The sequence below is a fragment of the Saimiri boliviensis genome, chromosome 1 (assembly GCF_048565385.1).
Source record: "Saimiri boliviensis isolate mSaiBol1 chromosome 1, mSaiBol1.pri, whole genome shotgun sequence".
In the NCBI taxonomy this organism is placed as follows: domain Eukaryota; kingdom Metazoa; phylum Chordata; class Mammalia; order Primates; family Cebidae; genus Saimiri; species Saimiri boliviensis.
Window position 1 is genome coordinate 1,446,819 of NC_133449.1, and position 17,087 is coordinate 1,463,905.

At 51.2% G+C, this 17,087-nt stretch overlaps 1 protein-coding gene and 1 long non-coding RNA gene across 3 annotated transcripts in view; both read right to left on the reverse strand.

Annotated features, from left to right (window-relative positions):
• Positions 1–853: 853 nt before the first annotated feature.
• On the reverse strand, positions 854–3,576 carry LOC141583575 (uncharacterized). Its single transcript, XR_012516231.1, has 3 exons — positions 3,136–3,576; positions 2,187–2,287; positions 854–2,083 (listed from the first exon to the last, which is right to left on the reverse strand). It is a non-coding gene; the product is annotated as an uncharacterized LOC141583575 (long non-coding RNA).
• A 5,276-nt stretch (positions 3,577–8,852) lies between these two features.
• PXDN (peroxidasin) overlaps positions 8,853–17,087 on the reverse strand; it is a 101,734-nt gene continuing 93,499 nt past the window's right edge. For both annotated transcript variants that reach the window (XM_039477059.2, XM_074393418.1), the window contains 4 exons: positions 15,833–15,953; positions 15,333–15,465; positions 12,460–12,573; positions 8,853–11,294 (listed from right to left, as the gene is read on the reverse strand). In XM_039477059.2, the coding sequence (XP_039332993.1) occupies positions 11,175–11,294; positions 12,460–12,573; positions 15,333–15,465; positions 15,833–15,953 (488 nt within the window). In that variant the 3' untranslated portion in view covers positions 8,853–11,174. The remainder of the gene's footprint in view (positions 11,295–12,459; positions 12,574–15,332; positions 15,466–15,832; positions 15,954–17,087) is intronic.

Below are 17,087 nucleotides of genomic sequence, written 5' to 3' on the forward strand. Positions count from 1 at the left end.
GCTATACGGGCTGAACGTATCTAATCCGTGTCCGGTCTACACCTGCACCTGGTCCTTATCTTCGATATTCGGGCTGCACATAGTCTATACCGAATCTCTGTCTGGTCTATAGTCCGTGTGTCGTCTATTTATGTTCTGTATTTAGCCTGTATTGGTCTGTACTGAGTCTGTACACAGCCTGCAGCCAGTCTACATCTAACCTGCCTGTAGTCTTGCCTATTTGATGTCTGTACCTTGGTCAGAGCTAGGAGTACAGAGCCGGGCTCCTGTTAGCTGAGTGAACAAGGGAAGGAAGAGCTGGCAAGAGGAAAGATCATTGCTAACTTGGACCTGCGATGTCTCTGCCACCAAGCCGGGGTTGCCCTGGTGCCCATCCATGCTGAGAGCGTGACAAGGCCCTGGGCAAAGCTCCGGCTCCTTCCACACACGAGACCAGGGGGGCATTTATCCAGAGTCCACAAGACAGGCGGTTCTGGAGCATCCAGGAGAGCGTTTTTCTAGCTATATCCTCACAGATGACGGAGCTGTGGTCCTGGGACCCCTCGGAGGGTGGGACCGGACCTACTCTTTCTTTGTGGGGAAGGGGCTGCCTGCGGGAATCTGGGTGCAGTACACGGGGGCTCTGCCCAACAAGCCGCTCCCGCCCCCCAGCCGCTCGGGCGGCTATATACTTTTTAAAAATTTTTTCCTGACATTTATCTTATTCAAATAGAAGATTCTGTTTTCTTTTTTTCTTTTTTGAGACAAAGTCTTCCTCTGTCAAAATCTCTGCCTTGTGGGGTCAAGTGATTCTCCCAACTCAGCCTCCAGAGTATCTGGGACTTATAGGCAGAAGCCACCTGGCCTATTTTTTTTTTTTTTTTTTTTTTTTTTTGTAATTTTGGTAGCGATGGGGTTTCACCTTATTACTCAGGCTGGTCTTGCAGTCCTGAGCTCAGGCACTCCTCTAGCCTCGGCCTCCCAAACTTCTGGGATTACAGGCATGAGCCACCACACCTGGCCAAAAAATTCTTATTAGGTAAACAATTTTATAGCTGAAAATTGAGTCTTGAATGAGTTACATAACTTGTCTGAGCTCAAACAGCAATTAACAGCAATGGAGCTCACCCAAATCTCATGGCTTCAGGTGCATTATTTGAAAAAAAAAAAAAAAAAAGAAGACTCTGTGGCTCTCAGGCTACAAGCAAATATTTTCACTTTAAAAAGTCATGGAGCTGGGCGCAGGGGCTCATACCTGTAATCTCCGTGCGTTGGGAGGCCAAGGCAGGCGGATCACCTGAGGTCACAAGTTCCAGAACAGCCTGGTCCAAATGGTGAAACCCGGTCTCTACTAAAAATACAAAAATCAGCTGAACATAGTGGTGGGTGCCTGTAATCCCAGCCACTCCAGAGGTGGAGGCAGGAAATCACTTGAACTTGGGAGGTGGAGGTTGCAATGAGCCAGGACGGTGCCACTGCATTCTAAACAGGGAGACAGAGGGAGACTCCATCTCAAAAAAAAAAAAAAAAGTCACAGAGCCACTACCAAAAAGCTCACCGGGACAGAATCAGCTGTAATTTTGAGTTTTTGAGTGAAGGTAAGGATGGTGGAGCTAAGCTCAGGTGAGCTGTGCTTGTTCCCCAGGAGTTTACATCTAGCTGGGAGGAGACTGTACTGTGGGCAGTGGGCAGAGACTCCCAGTGGGCAGCGAAGCCGGACCCAGGCTCACCCTGGACGCCTTCCCCGGAGATGAGTCACCGTGGACGATGTGGAGATACAGAGATATTTCAGATATCAAGGACCAGGGGAGGAGAAGACAGGCTGGACCAACGCAAAGGCTGGAAAGGCGTTCGGAATGCCTGGGGGAATTCAGTCGTGCAGGAAGGAGGGGTGCTGGGGAGGGCTGCCCCCAGGTCTGGAAGGTGCCTGCTGGGCCCAGGGGCACCGTCTTCTGTAACCACATTCCTGGCGTCCGCAAGGCTTGGGCTAGTGGCCACTGGCCTCTAACTGCCAGATGTTCTGGGTCCGAAGGTGCTGTTTCGCCTTCACTATCAGGCAGCCTAGGAAGTCAGGGCAGAAGTCCAGAATCTTCTCCTTTCCCTGCTGTGTGAAAACAGGAGTAAGTCTCTGTGTTTTTCTAAAAGTAATTATGGGATCTGCGGAGGGTCTCTGAGCCTGAGGGCTCTAGGGGCGAGGCTGTGCTTACCTGACCAGAAAAGGAGAATGAAACTCCTCTGCCTCAGTGGGCACCATGGCCGGAACGTCTCATCTGTAGGCACACTCGCAAAGTGGACGGCGTGATTATCTCTGGTTTACAAAGGAAAAAAGATTTGGAAAGGTAGTTCGAGTTGACAAAGACCATAGAGCTAATAAATTGCAGTCATTTTATTTTAAGCACTTAGGTTTCTAAAATTACAGGATTTTGTCTTAGGAGGTGGAGCTTCCAATGACTGCAATCTATCCGTGTTTCAGGACTAGCATGGGACAAATCAAAGTTTTCATTCAATGTAGATGTTGTTTCTCTATGTTTAATAAGGTGAAGAGGGTACCAGACGCAGGGTCAGAAGCAGTGGGTTCAAGTGTTGGGTCCAGCAATTCCTGTGAGGAAGAAGACCCCTCCTCTTGAGCTTCTAAGGCCATTTCCCTTCTACACTGCATCTCAAAAGGAGAAGTTAAAAGTCAGCCAGAGAAGGGATCTGCTGGCAATGCCAGTGGCCAGGTCCAAAGGATTAAACCCCCTCCCCCTAACCACAATCCCATCTAAGATCACAGATAGGACATGGAGGAATTTTCCAAGGAAGGTACTGTTCTTAATCAGGATTAGACCCCCCACCTGAGTCACCTCCCCCACACTCTCCGCCCTCTCACATGTGCACCTTTCAGGCTGTGAGCCTTTAAAAGGGCCAGGGTTTTATTTGTCTGGGAGCTCTGCTGTTGAGGCATCTATGCTGCCGCAGCTCCTGGCCAAATAAAATGACCACTTCCTTACCTGTTTTAGCCACCTGCTTCACCTGCAGGGCATGGGAGGCTGGATGCTGAGGCGATGGAGGCCACAGGACCCAGCCCAGCCCAGAGCCTTCCCGGCAAGCTCGGGCCCCGAGTTTCCACAGAGCACCTGGACACAACCGGGCACCAAACACCCTGCTTTTACTTACACTCGCTGAACCATGAGAAATCATGACCGGTAGTCATTCTCTGAGTTAATTTCTGGTGCAGTAATTTTTAAAGAAGACAAACACGACTGTTTTCCAGGAACTTCCTCTAAAAGCAGCTGCATACTAGTCACTCAGCAGAGCTCCAAGCCCATGTCCTGAGTCTGCTTCTTGAAGACAAAACAACAGGAGAAGCAGCTGGCATGCTGGGAGGGAAGCAGGCAAGTTTAAAAGCATGTGACCTCACTTAACGTCGGGCTCTCAACTGTGGGTGAATAGCCATTAAGGAGATGTGTTTTTAATGAAACACACTGAAAATAAAGTTTTCCATGTCACTTAAGATCATGCTCATGGCCAGAAAAGAAAAATAATAATAATGAAAATCAAAAGATTCTTATTCCTTCTCTTTCCCAAACCACAGTAATAGAAAAGCCACACAATTTACCGTTCGTATGTGAACAGTCATTGCGACTGATAAAGGGCACACAGTGTTCCCTTCTATTTTCAGCAACGCCAAACCAGTGATCACACAGCTGTTCCTGAAAACTGTGGTTTCCTGGCGGTGTTGTACTGGAGCACAAGGGTGGCATCCAGAGTTATCACGGAAAAGGCTCACTTTGTTAAGTTAGGGAAATGCTCACGATGCTGGGAAGGACAGTCGGGCTTTCAACCTTGGCTTCCACCCTCTGGAGTCCCCACAGCTGGAGCAGAAAACCCAGATGTGGTGATGGCGAACACAGGCCGAGGTGGTGGTGGCTGTCTGAGACGGAGCTTTGCTCTGGGCGTCCACGCTGGAGGTCAATGGCACGACCTCGGCTCACTGCACCCTCTGCCTCCCAGGCTCAAGCAATTCTGCCTCAGCCTCCCAAGTAGCTGGGATTACAGGAGCGCGCCACCATGCCCAGCTAATTTTTGTATTTTTAGTAGAGACGGTTTTTCACCATGTTGGCCAGGCTGGTCTCCAGCCCCTGCCCTCGGGTGATTCATTCACCTCAGCCTCCCAAAGTGCTGGGACTACAGGCATGAGCCACCACGCCCAGCCAGCCAGAGTTATTTTTAATAAATCCCACAAACACAAAAACAGTCATTACTGGAGTTTCAGGAATCTTCCAGATTCGAACATGCTAACTGCCTGTCAATATCCCCAGATTTGGGATGTGAGACTGTTTGTTACCATAAACATAAGTGAAAGTAAAACTACAACGTGAAGATTTTAAGCACAAAGGCTTAACATTTAGTACATGAAAACCGTTAACTGTAGTGACTGTTCAGAGCCTTTGTCACAGTCGCTAGGACGTTAAGGACAACTGGAATGGCAGCCCATCCGCAGGACTAAGCCAAGGGGCCAGGACTGGGTGCGTTTCCTAACAGCGGTGTGCATACCCCGGAGGATATGAGCTGGCCAGGGCATCGGAGCAGAATTGTGTCTCGACCCTGCCCCTGCTGCACAATGCTCACAGCTGTGTGCAGCAGCCGGGGGCTGGGCGGACGCTGCTCAGGCTCTCATTTGTTGGGTGGCCTGGGGCAACGTGACCTGCCCTCTGGGACCATTGTTCCTCATCTGTAATTACGGGATAGCCTTAAATCCGTTCAAGCGGAGGCTCCCAACTGGTCACATGGTGGGGACTTGGATAAACTGAAAGCAGGTGATAGCTTAGGAAGAGATGACTCTTTTGCAAATACACTTTGCTCACTCGTCTATCCCATCTCCGAGATTCTAGAGTGTCATGACTAGAGGTGTGGGTGGTGATAAATTGGGTTCACCAGAAAAACTTACCTGAAGCTCGGTGGGTGCAAATCAGATGCCTTCCTGAAACTTTGTCGGAAAACATTTGGGAAGACATGTAGTGAACTTGAACAAAAACCATAGGCACAACTCATTCCACGTTTGGATTTATTGCACTTCACAGACACTGCATTTTGTGTCTCTCTCTTTCTGCTTTTAAGACGGAGTCTTACTCTTGTCACCCAGGCTGGAGTGCAAAGATGCAATCTTGGCTCACTGCAACCTCCGCTTCCCCGGGTTCAAGCGAGTCTCCTGACTCAGCCTCCTGAGTAGCTGAGACTACAGGTGCCAGCCACCACGCCCAGCTACTTTTTTGTAATTTTAGTAGAGAAAAGTTTTCACCATGTTAGCCAGGCTGGTTTCAAACTCCTAACCTCTGGTGATCCATCCATCTCGACCTCCCAAAGTGCTGGGATTATAGGCATGAGCCACTGTGCCCAGCCCACAGATACTGTATTTTTTTTTTTTTTTTTTTTTTTTTTTACAAATTAAAGGTCTGTGGTAACCCTGTGTGGAGCAAATCTGTTGGGACCATTTTTTCCAGTGATGTGCTTACTTCGTGTTTCTGGCACATTTTGGTAATTCTTGCAATATTTCAAAGCTTTCTCATGATATTTGTTATGGTGATCTGTGATCAGTGATCTTTGAGGTTACTATTAATTGCTTTGGGCCCTGAATGGGTTACTCTCCCTCTCTTCAGACCTCCCTATTCCTTGAGACACAATAATATTGCAATTAGACCAATTAATAATCCTGCAATGATCCCTAAGTGTTCAAGGGAAAGGAAGAGTCACATGTCTGTCACTTGAAATCAAAAGTTAAACATGATTAAGCTCAGTAAGGAAGGCATGTCGAAAGCTGAAAACGGTCAAAAGCCAGGCCTCTTGTGCCAAATGATCAAGTCGTTAATGCCAAGAAGTTCCTGAACGGAATGAAAGAATCAGGGAAACAGTCTTATGGCTGACATGGAAGTTTGAATGGTCTGGAATCAAGGTAAGTCAGAAACAACATTCCCTTACACCAAAGCCTAGCACAGAGTAAGGTCCTAATTCCATTCAATTCTATGAAAGCTGAGAGAGGTGAGGAAGCTGCAGAAAAAGATTCTGAAGCTGGCAGAGGTTGGTTCTGAGGTTGAAGGAAAGAAGCTGTTTCCAAAGCATAAAAGTACAGGGAGAAGCCACAAGTGCTGACCTGAAGCTGCAGCAAGTTCTCCAGAAGATCCAGCTAAGATCGTTGACGAAGATGGCTACACTCAACTACGGATTTTCCGTGTGGACCAAACAGCCTTCTGTTGGAAGAAGATGCCATCTAGGACTTTCATAGCTAGGGAGGAGAAGTCAATGCCTGGCTTTAAAGCTTCAGAGGACAGGGTGACTCTCTTGTTATGGGCTGGTGCAACTGGTGACTTTAAGTTGGAGTCGATGTTCATTTACTCCTGAAGATCTTTGGGTCTTTAAGAATTATGCTAAATCTACTCTGCCCGTGCTTTATAAATGGAAGAACAAAGCCTGGACCACAGCACATCTGTTTACAGCATGATTTACTGAATATTTTAAGCTTACTCTTGAGACCTACTGCTCAGAAAAATGGATTCTCTTCAAAATACTATTGCTCATTGATGGTGCACCTGGTCACCCAAAAGCTCTGATGGGGATGTTCAAGGAGATGAATGTTGTTTTCATGCCTGCTGACACAACATCCGTTCTGCAGCTCACGGATCAAGGCACAATTTTGACTTTCAGGTAAGAAATAATCTCATTAGGCTGTAGCTCCCGTAGCTAGTGATTCTTCTAATGGATTGGGGTAAAGTAATTCCATTACTTTAATTGGGGGAAAGAATTCACCACTCTAGATGCTATTAAAAACATTTGTGATCCATGGGAGATGGTCAAAATATACACACCAACTAGTGTGCCTGTTAAAAAAAAAAGTTGATTCCAGCCCTCATGGATGACTGTGAGGGGTTCAAGACTTCAGTGGAGGCAGTAACTTCAGATGTGGTGAAAACAGCAAGAGAATTAGGAGAGGAGTCTCGAGATGGGACTGAATTGCTACCATCTCATGATCAATCTTGAATGGATGAGGAGTTGCTTCTTAGGGATGAGCAAAGCAAGTGGTTTCTTGAGATGGAACGTACTCCTGGTGAATATGCTGTGAACACGCTTGAAATGACAACATAGGCTTTAGAATATTCCATAAACTCAGGTGATAAAACAGCAGCAGGGGAACTGACCCCAATGTTGAAATAAGTAATTCTGTGGGTAAGATGCTATCTAACAACATCCCTTGCTACAAAGAAATCTTTCATGAAAGTAAAACTAAACCCATGCAGGAAGCTCCACTTTGTCTTACTTTCTGAAACTTGACACAGCCACCCCAACTTTCAACAACCACCAATCAGTCAGCAGCCATTAACATCAAGATCAGACCCTCCATCAGCAGAGATGACAGTTCACTGAAGGTCAGGTGATCATTCACTATTTTTAGCAATAAAGTATTTTTAAATTAAGGTATGTACATTTCTTAGACATAATGCGTTTGTGCACGTATTAGACCACAGCATAATATGAACGTAGCTTTACTATGCATCGGAACACTGAGCAACTGTATGACTTGGCTCACTGAGACGGTCACTGTGGCGGTCCTGCTCCATCTCCCAGGCAGGCCTGTGTTCATGTCATTTGACATATAATTTTCTACACTAGAAACAGGTATTAAGTGTTAATAACAAAAAGCAGTAGAAATGTTTCAGTGTGTCCTACGTATTATCAAAACAAGACACATTAACTTTTGCTGGTTTTGCATTAGGCATTTCAGTTAAACTAAAACTGGTATATGACACTCATTCTCTGGTGACAGACGAGCACCTAATTTGTTTTTTGTTGGCTGAGGAGTGCTCATTTCATGTTCATAAACATTCCATGAAAGCAGCTCAATTTCTCATTCTAATTTGGATGATTTAGCCATTTTAATAACGTAGTATTTAGTTTTCCTTAATATTTCATTTTTCTCCTGATATAGGCAAGTGGTGTTTTTCTAGGCCCTATAAAGATGCCCTGGGGGCTGGTCGTGGTGGCTCACACCTGTAATCTCAGCACTTTGGGAGGCAGAGTTGGCCAGATCACGAGGTCAGGAGATCGAGACCATCCTGGCCAACCTGGTGAAACCCCATCTCTACTAAAGATACAAAACATTAGCCAGGCGTGGTGTCACACACCTGTAGTTCAGCTGCTCGGGAGGCTGGGGCAGGAGAATCGCTTGAACCCAGGAGGCGGAGGTTGCACTTGGGTCAAGATCGTGCCACTGCCCTCCAGCCTGTGCAACCCAGTGAGATTCTATCTCAAAAAAAAAAAAAAAAAAAAAAAGATGCCCTAGAATCCGTTCCAGCTTCCTTTAGAGCAGCATCCTCTCTCCCACCAGGCACAGCCTGAGGGGCTCAGCGGTTGTCACCTGTGATCCCCAACTTCTGGCCCCAGAGCCATACATGGCTCAGGTCTGGAGAGGGAGTGTCTCTTCCATGCACTGTGGCCTCCTGACCTGAGCTCTTGATTTGGGAAAGCATCTGCCCATCACAGACACCTTGGTGTGTGAGTTGCTTGTACATTTCTCTCTGACAAATAAATGCCCTTGTCCAAGGCACAAAAATTCCAGGAGGCAAGGGCACTTCATGGCCAGAGGTTTCTTCCAAGAGCTCATGCCCACCTGCCAAAGTTCAGTCAGGCTAGAGCATCCTAGCTACTTTAGAAAAAGAAGTCCACTTTATCTAATACCTTCTTTTTTGAAAAAATTTTTCACATTTTTTGTACAAAATGATTAGTAACTAGGACAGATCTGGGGCTTCTTCCTGGACCTACCTCCTTCCCTTCTCAGGCTTTTGATCTCACCTGGAAAAGTTTTAGCTTTATGTACTGGTTTCAGGTAAAAAAAATAGTCATTCTCCATTTGAAAACGTGACCCATTTATTTGAATTGAAAGGCATCATTGCAAAGTGCAAACATTTCTTTGGTAATGAACTGAATACAATGGTCATAAAAAAGGCATTTGGCTGTTGGAGCAGTTAGAAAAGGAAATAAATATGTACACTCCACCGCCGTGACAGCGACCCCCACACAGCGGCTCTGGACACGCTCGCCCAGGCCCTGCCCACTCTTCTGATTACACAGTATCAAACTGGTGATTCCCCAGGCGTTTTGGTTTGAATTACAGATTGTTTCTGGTCATCACAGTCAGCTTCCCCCTTTGGCTTAGACAACACAATTCTTCGTCACTGGCCCAGACCACACACTGATGCACGTGTGTCTGTGTGCTGTGGCAGTGCTGAGACCACAGAGGCCCCCAAGGCATGTAAGAGGCACGGAACACCCTCCAGAACCCCAAATCTGCTGTCTTCTGAGTACCCGAGTAACTTACATAACCATCAGCTTTAGACGAACTTACACATTTCCTGTTTTACAGAAATCTCTTCCACAATCTGGTTACTGCATTTGACTTGCTCTTTGAAAAGAAGTCCCTGTCTCATAAAATGCCACCAAATTTTTATCAATCATTTACAAATATGAGGATAAGAAGTCAAGGTAACCATTTTTACACATAAAACACATGAATCCAATGACCTTCCTCACGGGTGAAATGCCATCTACACCACAGCAACCTGGAAGCCTCATGCTGGAAGGGTCTGGGTGTCTCCTCGGGAGGACGTGCATCTCGAATGGGTCACACACACATCACACCAGGCACTGCATGCGCCCATCCTGTCAGAAGGAAGCTTGCCTCCCTCATCCCACGGCAGTCTCTCGCGCCCCAGTGCGAGACACCTGCCACCCTGAACTGAAACTGCCCGCAACCTCAGGGGCTTCCTCTCCACCACCTCCACTGGGCCTTGCTGAAGGCAGGTGGCCTGGCCTCACTGCCTGGTGTGCCCAGCAGGTGCCTGGCACATGGTGGGTGCTCAGGTCAGCGTACTGCACGGAACCTGTGTGTCCGGGAAAACGATGCTCAGAACACAAGTCACTTTGTACGTAGAGAAAAATGGAAGGTTTTGGTCAATTAAGAAGAGAGAGACCATGAGGTATGAGAGTTGATTTTCACTGACTTCTAAAAGAACTTTTGCATAGTGGAAATTGTTTTCTGTCATATCTAATATCTAAAAAATGGGCAAAATTTCATAAAACATCATGCATTTTAAAAATATAAATGAGGTATAGGGATTCTTTTTTTTTTTTAACGCACTCACACAACCTGAAGTTAGAAAGTTCCCACACCTGAGCCCCTCCTCCCATGGGAAGAGCCATCTGGAGGCCACTGTTCCCTGCGCTCTGCCAGGAAGGAGGCTCAGGATGTGGGCGCAGCCCGGGTGGCTGGGAGCCATGCTGTCGATGTGCACAGTTGGCCACTCAGCAGGTATCATCAGATAGATACACAGTGGGACGAAGGAGGATCTTCACATCCGGCTCACAACCAGGCAGTATGTCTGCAAGTTACAGCTGAAAGCAAACCTGTCTCTAAATGTGGCTTATGAATGTTCTAATCAAGTGTGGAAGGAGCTGACACATGGAGAGTCCCAGGCTATATGGCTGCTTCGAGCAGCGGGAATGTTTGTCTTAGGATTCGATGCTGACACGCGGTGAAATGTTACAGAGGAAGGAGGAGTTTAGGGGTTCCCAGGAAAGAGGCCGGGGGCTTGCCCTGCACCCGCAGACAGTGATCCTGCGAACGCTCTCATAGAAGGTTCTGTTCCGTTTGCCAAACACCAAGTTTCTTTTTAAACACAGCTTGTGATGGAACCCCAATTTTGGCGAGGCCCCTGGCAACTCTGAGGCTCACCCCCTCTGTGGGCAACAGGTCTGCCTGCTCCTGGCATCTGAACAAGGCAAGGCTGAGATTTAGAGGTATCCTGCTGTATTTAAAAAGAAACAGTGTGGTGAGGCAAAATCAATTTAGGCGCCTAAATGGTTCAACTGTGCAATTTAATAGTAGCACCAATTTTTCATTTTAAAAGAGTTAAATAGAAACCTGAGAAATCTAACGTGAAGCTAGGACTCCTGCCTGCTTCCCCTCGGGCGCCTGCTCCGCCTCCTTCTCCGAGGATGCTCTGTTTGGAAGCCCCCCGCGCGGCCTTCTGTAACAGCACCAGCTGGACGTTGTCATGAAATGTCTTAGAGTTCTGGGTGTCTCCTGGTCTGCAGCCTGCAGCTCCTGCCATCGGCCACCTGATCTCACGATGGCACAGACAAACTTCGAGGAGCTTCCCAGGAGCCTAAGGCCTTTCTTCTGCTGTCTTCTGTAAGCAGACTGGACAGCAGGCCCCTGGGGTGCTCATGGGGACAGCACAGGTGGCAGGGGGGCAAGCTTCCACGAAGCAGGTGACCTGCCCATCCTGGAGAAGAAAGAGCACAGCCTGTCAGCTCCGGGATGACCGTCAGGTGAGCACAGCCTGTCAGCTCCGGGATGACTGTCAGGTGAGCACAGCCTGTCAGCTCCGGGATGACCGCCAGGTGAGCACAGCCTGTCAGCTCTGGCACAGGTGTCAGGTGAGCACAGCCTGTCAGCTCCAGAACGGGTGTCTGCCACTGCAAAGAGTCAGGCCTCTCCTCAAGGCCCCTGCCTTGCCCACTGTGCTTGCCCTGTGGGCATAGGTTTTGTGGTTCTCTGAGGATTTCATTGCAGACAGGTACGAGTTCATGGGAACCCCATAACAAGTGTCACTGAGGCTCATGTTCTGCCCTCCAGTCCATGCTCACCATCCTCTCACCCTGAGGGGCTGGGACCACTGGCTGGGCACACCCTCCCTCCTCATACCTGGATCCCCTCAGACTGTGTCTGGGCACGGGCATTGTCAGGAAGCAGGACGGGACTAGAGAGGGCTGGAGGGACAGCGTTCTGCTCTCTCTGGTCTGTCCTTCCCAAACCTGAGCAGCCCAGGGACGCTGAGGCACCCTCTCCCAGTGGCCATGGCAAATGAGGTGCCTGGGGCCAGCCTGCCCTCCTCACCATCTGCCTCCTCACACTACGCCCTGAGCTTTCTCTGGAGCCTGGTTGCAGCCAGGCGTCTGTCCACTGCCAGCAGCGGGCAACCTCCACCTGCCACTGGCTTCCCTTCTGCAGGGAGGATCGTCCCCCAGTGACCTCTGTAACACCCCAGCCCTGATGGGAGATGGGAAGGTCGGTGTTCACCCAGCAGCTCTGCAGGGAGGAGTGGCTCCACCCCGTTTGTGGCTTTCCACGGCACGAACAGTGCTGCCATAGCTGGGGGGAGGTGAAGCCAGTGCACACGAGCTGCCCAGGTGGCTCCGCACAGAGGAGTAGCTGCTGCCCTCTGCGGGGTGGACATGCCGAGATCCTGGCCTCCTAGCACTTCCTCTGCGCACAGAGAGCCGGGCTTCCCTGCTGCCTCCATAGGAGTGAAGGCGGGACGGGGGCCGGCGCAGGTGGGCGGGTGGGGAGGGCCCGGCCCTGACATCTGGGCCACGCACCTGAGGGACGGTGTGGGCTCTTGGACTTTGCAGCTTAGGGCCTGAGTGAATACGGACCCCCACACTCACTTTGCATTCACAAACGGTGCATGCGTCTTTTTTCCACTTGGTGTCGTTGGCATGCGACTCGCCCCCGGCGTCCACGCACTCTGTGGTACTGAGCCGGGATTCCAGCTTCTTTATCTGCGGCAGAGCAAAGGACATTCACTCACTGGCCACTTTGGAGTGGCAGCTTAGCTCTTGTATTAAAAGACATTATTTCACTGAAAACAATGCCTTAAAATAAACAACATCTGAGGGGAATATTTCTGAAGAACGTTTACAGAATCTCCAATATCCTTATCGGACTGGAGACCGCTGGCCAAAAGCCGCAGTGGAAGACGCTCCTGCCAGCCAGTGCCATCACCTGCGCGCACACACCTGCGCACACACCTGCGCACAAAAGCGACGTTCTGAGAGGACCACGGGAGCGAGATGCACCCCAATGCCGGAACGCTCTGCAGCTGCACTTCTGCCAGAACGAACGGCAGCCACTCAGAATCCCCAGGGTGAGTCCGCCTTGTTTTCCGAGGAACACCACCGCTGGCTTTTCTCTGAAGTATGGTGTCCCGTGAGAAGGTGACCTTCCCAACCGCCGTGCCACACACAGGGGGAGCAGGAGCCTCCTGGAAGGGCTCCTTCCTCACACCCTCTCTTTCATCTTGCAGGGATGGGGAACAGACAGGGTGACAGTGGCCGGAAGTGCCTGGGCCATGACGTGACCTTGGGAAGAGGCCACCCACAGCACAGCACCGAGTCGCAGCGGGGACCCTGCACTGTGGAGGGTCCAGCAGTCTCAGGAGGGCGAGAAAAGTAAACTGGTGCCTCACTAAAAACATCCTGGCTTGGGGTTCTCTGTCCCTTGCAACGGAACCTAAGCCGTCAGGTACATCTGAAATGAGCACGGATTACGCATCAGATGGATCCCAGTTCTTCCACTGAGACTTTTCATAAAGCACGTTCGGCCACAGGCCAGGCTGTCTGCTTTGACCGGCCAGCGACGGTGGCTGAAGCAAGCCTCCCACCCGTTCATTTCCATGAAAGCATCTCCTCTGACCTCCTGCCAGGCGTTAGTGTGTCGTCCCCAGCCTGTGCACGGGTGGTGTCTCACCTACGTGCACATCATGCTGGAAAAGGCGGATGTCCCCTCTGCATTTCATAATGACAGCTGGACATCTAGGACCTAACCAGCCAAACAGTTACTCACTTTGGGAAATGCCTCAGATATGGCTCCTAAATGAAAGCCATCTTTCCCGCATGCCTCATTCATTAGTAACTGGCATTTAGGTTATCAAAGCTTAGAATTTTCTAGTTGAAAACATAAAAAAAAGAGGGAGGCCTTAGGAGCAATGGCACAGGGGCCAGAGAGCACTTGGGGGTGGCAGTTGGGATGGTCAGCAGAGGCCCCCGGTGACCTGCACGTCACCTCTGTGTCTGCGGCCAACCTGCCAGAGACAAGCAGTGACAAAGCTGGCCTGTGTGCACCTCAGCAGCCACCAAGATACACGAATGCCTCTGCACACATGGAGATGCAGGGAAATGACCGCACATGGCACACACCCTGTGCTGCCACCGGCTGTGAAATCACAAGGGACATCCTCATTTCTTAGACCTGGCACTGCCACCCAGGGAGCTGCCCATTCATCCTCAGGGTGGAAGGGAAGTCACAGCATTGTGGACAGAATCAACAGCACGGGCAGACATAGTATGTTGGCATTTGCAGACACAGGTGGGGCAGCTGGTCCCCCTCTGCCTCTGCTCTGCTCTCCAGGGTCACCTGTGCATAAGGCCTGACCTTGTGAATGCTGTGGACCCCTAGGGCACCCATGACCCAGCACGGATGCCAAGGGTCAGCCTGGGTTTGTCTCTGCTTCTCTCATAGTACCAGCTGGAGCCAAGTGAATACTGCATGTTGTCCACTCAGGCAGCTGCTGGGGACTCACACCTGGCATCTAGGCTGCAGATGCAGGAGGACCTGCCACATGCTGCCCACTGTGACAGCTGCTAGGGACTCACACCTGGCCTCTAGGCTGCAGACACAGGAGGACTTGCCACAAGCTGCTCACTCTGACAGCTGCTGGGGACTCATCTGGTCTCCAGGCTGCAGACACAGGAGAACGTGCTGCAGTGGATAAGGGACAGGCACAGAAGCAGTCAGGGCACCTCTCCCGGTGGCTGGGGATTACCTTGGGGCTACACTAGGACATGACAGAAGTTTCTCTCAAACCTCAGGGCTGAGAGTCCTGTGAGTATGATCAGAGCTGTGCTTGCAGATTCCACGTGCTGCCGAGAGCCGGGACCTGTGTGCCCTGGGAATCCCATCCACCCCAGCAGAGAGCGTGCTCTTCCTTTCTTTTAGCCGTAGGTATCAATTTCCACCCCCTTAGGTAAAGTCCCAGAGATAACCCCACCACAGGCACTAGAGAAAGCAGATATAAGTTCCTGGGACAGGAAGGGAAGGACAGAACTCATTTCTGCAGGATCTCTGCAGAGCCCAAGAGAAGATCCCTGTCTGAAAATCCCTGTGGTTGCTCCAGATGCCAGGACTTTCCTCACACCCGGAGAGGCTGGATCAGGCGGGGAGGCCTGACCTGGAAATGCCTCCTTGCCCTGGGAAAGATTATTCAGTTCTTCCTGAATAAGAGGCGTAAGGACAGACTCCATGTTTGACACGGATTGCCCCTGCCCGGTGACCCCCGTCTGCTGGGAAACCCAGGGACACCAGTGGCAGACGGCCCAGCCCACTCAGCATGTGGAAACGACACCCGCAAGGCTCCAGGGTCGTCCCGTGCGGGCTGCTGTGGCACAGTTGCCTGAGAATAAAGAGCAGTCCCCGGAAGGGCCGGGCAGGGCCGTGCCACCATGGAGTCCTGGAGTGGGGACAGTGGCCCCAAGCAACTCACCTGTGTTCTGAGGTCTGTGATGGTCTTCTGCATTTCCAGAACAAACTCTCTGAAGTCACTTGTCCCGGGTGCGTCTGAGCGTGTGCCAAAGGCTGACGTGCTGTTGCTGAGATGCTCCCCGCGTCTCCCGACCCTGTCGTGGGAAAGGAGGAGGGGGAGATATCATCTGGGCAGGACCCTGTCGGGTCCCATTTCCAGGTTTCCTGGGTGTGCCCCTCCCCTGAGGCACTGAGTGGGCAGCACAGCAGGATGCAGCCTGCAGCCCGGCCCCCAGCACCCCGGGGTGTCCCGGCCCCCAGCACCCCGGGGCGTCCCGGCCCCCAGCACCCCGGGGCAGCCCGGCCCCCAGCACCCCGGGGCAGCCCGGCCCCCAGCACACCCCGGGGCAGCCCGGCCAGGACCATCCTCACCGCAGGCCCACAGCAGGAGGCAGGTCCTACCGCCCAATGCCCGTGGTGCGAGGGCCCCTCTGCACCCAGTCTCCTCGGAGGCCACCACACCTGGGCATTCTCTGTGATCTTGCTTTCTTGATCGGCTTGTCCTCCCGGTAGCTGAACTCAAGAGACCGCCTGCCTCGGAAATGGTACGAGAAGGCGTTGAACTGGCCCCGGGTCCTGCAGTCTAAAGTGGAAGCACAAAGGAGGACCTCAGCTCTGCCGGCTCCGACCTCGGAGATCAAGCACCTCCCGCCGACGAACCGTCTTCACTGGCTGCCCGTGGAGCCACCGCGGCGCCATTGAGTCAGGCAACCTGGCAGCTGTCCGTGGTGCTGACCCTCCCCGGGTCGGCAGGGCTGAGCCTCTCTCCACCTGTGCCTCAGTCCTAGTGACCTCGTGGCACTGGCTGCCCTTAGAAGGCCCATGCTACCCACCACGCCATCTACCCACACCCTCGCTGAGTTCCCTCTACCCACAGATGGAGCCTCCGGCACTCGGCCTCAGAGATCAGAGTCCGCCATGTCTGGGCATCCCTCCCCCAAGGCCAGGTGACCATCTACACTTTGGCATGCCTTAAAATTACACTACACCACCCGGATCACACTGCCAGCCCCACTGTCAGACAAGAGGAGGGCCTGGCACTGAGTGTAGTCCAAACACCTCCCTGCCTGGATGTGGCTTCTCAACCCTCGGTCGGGTAGGGAAGTGCTGTGTCTACCCGAGTCCTGGGCGAGTGAGGAGCCTCAGTGCTGTGTCCACCCGAGTCCCGGGCGAGTCCCTCAGTGCTGTGGGCCCTGTGGACACACTGTCTAACAAAGTGACAGGTGTTTAGTCTGTCTTCTGCACCATCCTCACCCAAGAAAGCTGTGGCAGAGAACAAAAGTGAAGGGCAAGTATGGACCTTTCCAAAATGCTAATGTCTCAGAAGGCCACTGGAGCAGAAATTCTACAAGGAGAGGAGGCATGAGCAACATCAGCGTCAGACAGCATGCTGCCTTTCTGTCTCCCCGGAAGGGAGGCCGGCTCCTTCTGGTCTCACATTTGCCTGACTGGCTGGAAAGAGGCAGGGAGTGTCTTCAAGACAGAGACCTCAACACCCCCTTCCCCCCACAGCAGAGCCCATAAACGATCACACGGAACAACCTGTTGTTCACTTCTGCAGTTAACTAGATAGCTTCTGAGTAAACCCAGATGACTGGAAGCTTGCTTATGGCACCCGCCCATCGTCTCAGGAGCAGAGAAGAGCAGAGTTTCTTACAACGGCTCCTGGTCACACAAAGACATCCTAAAACAGCAGCTTCTGCCGAGACTACCGCAG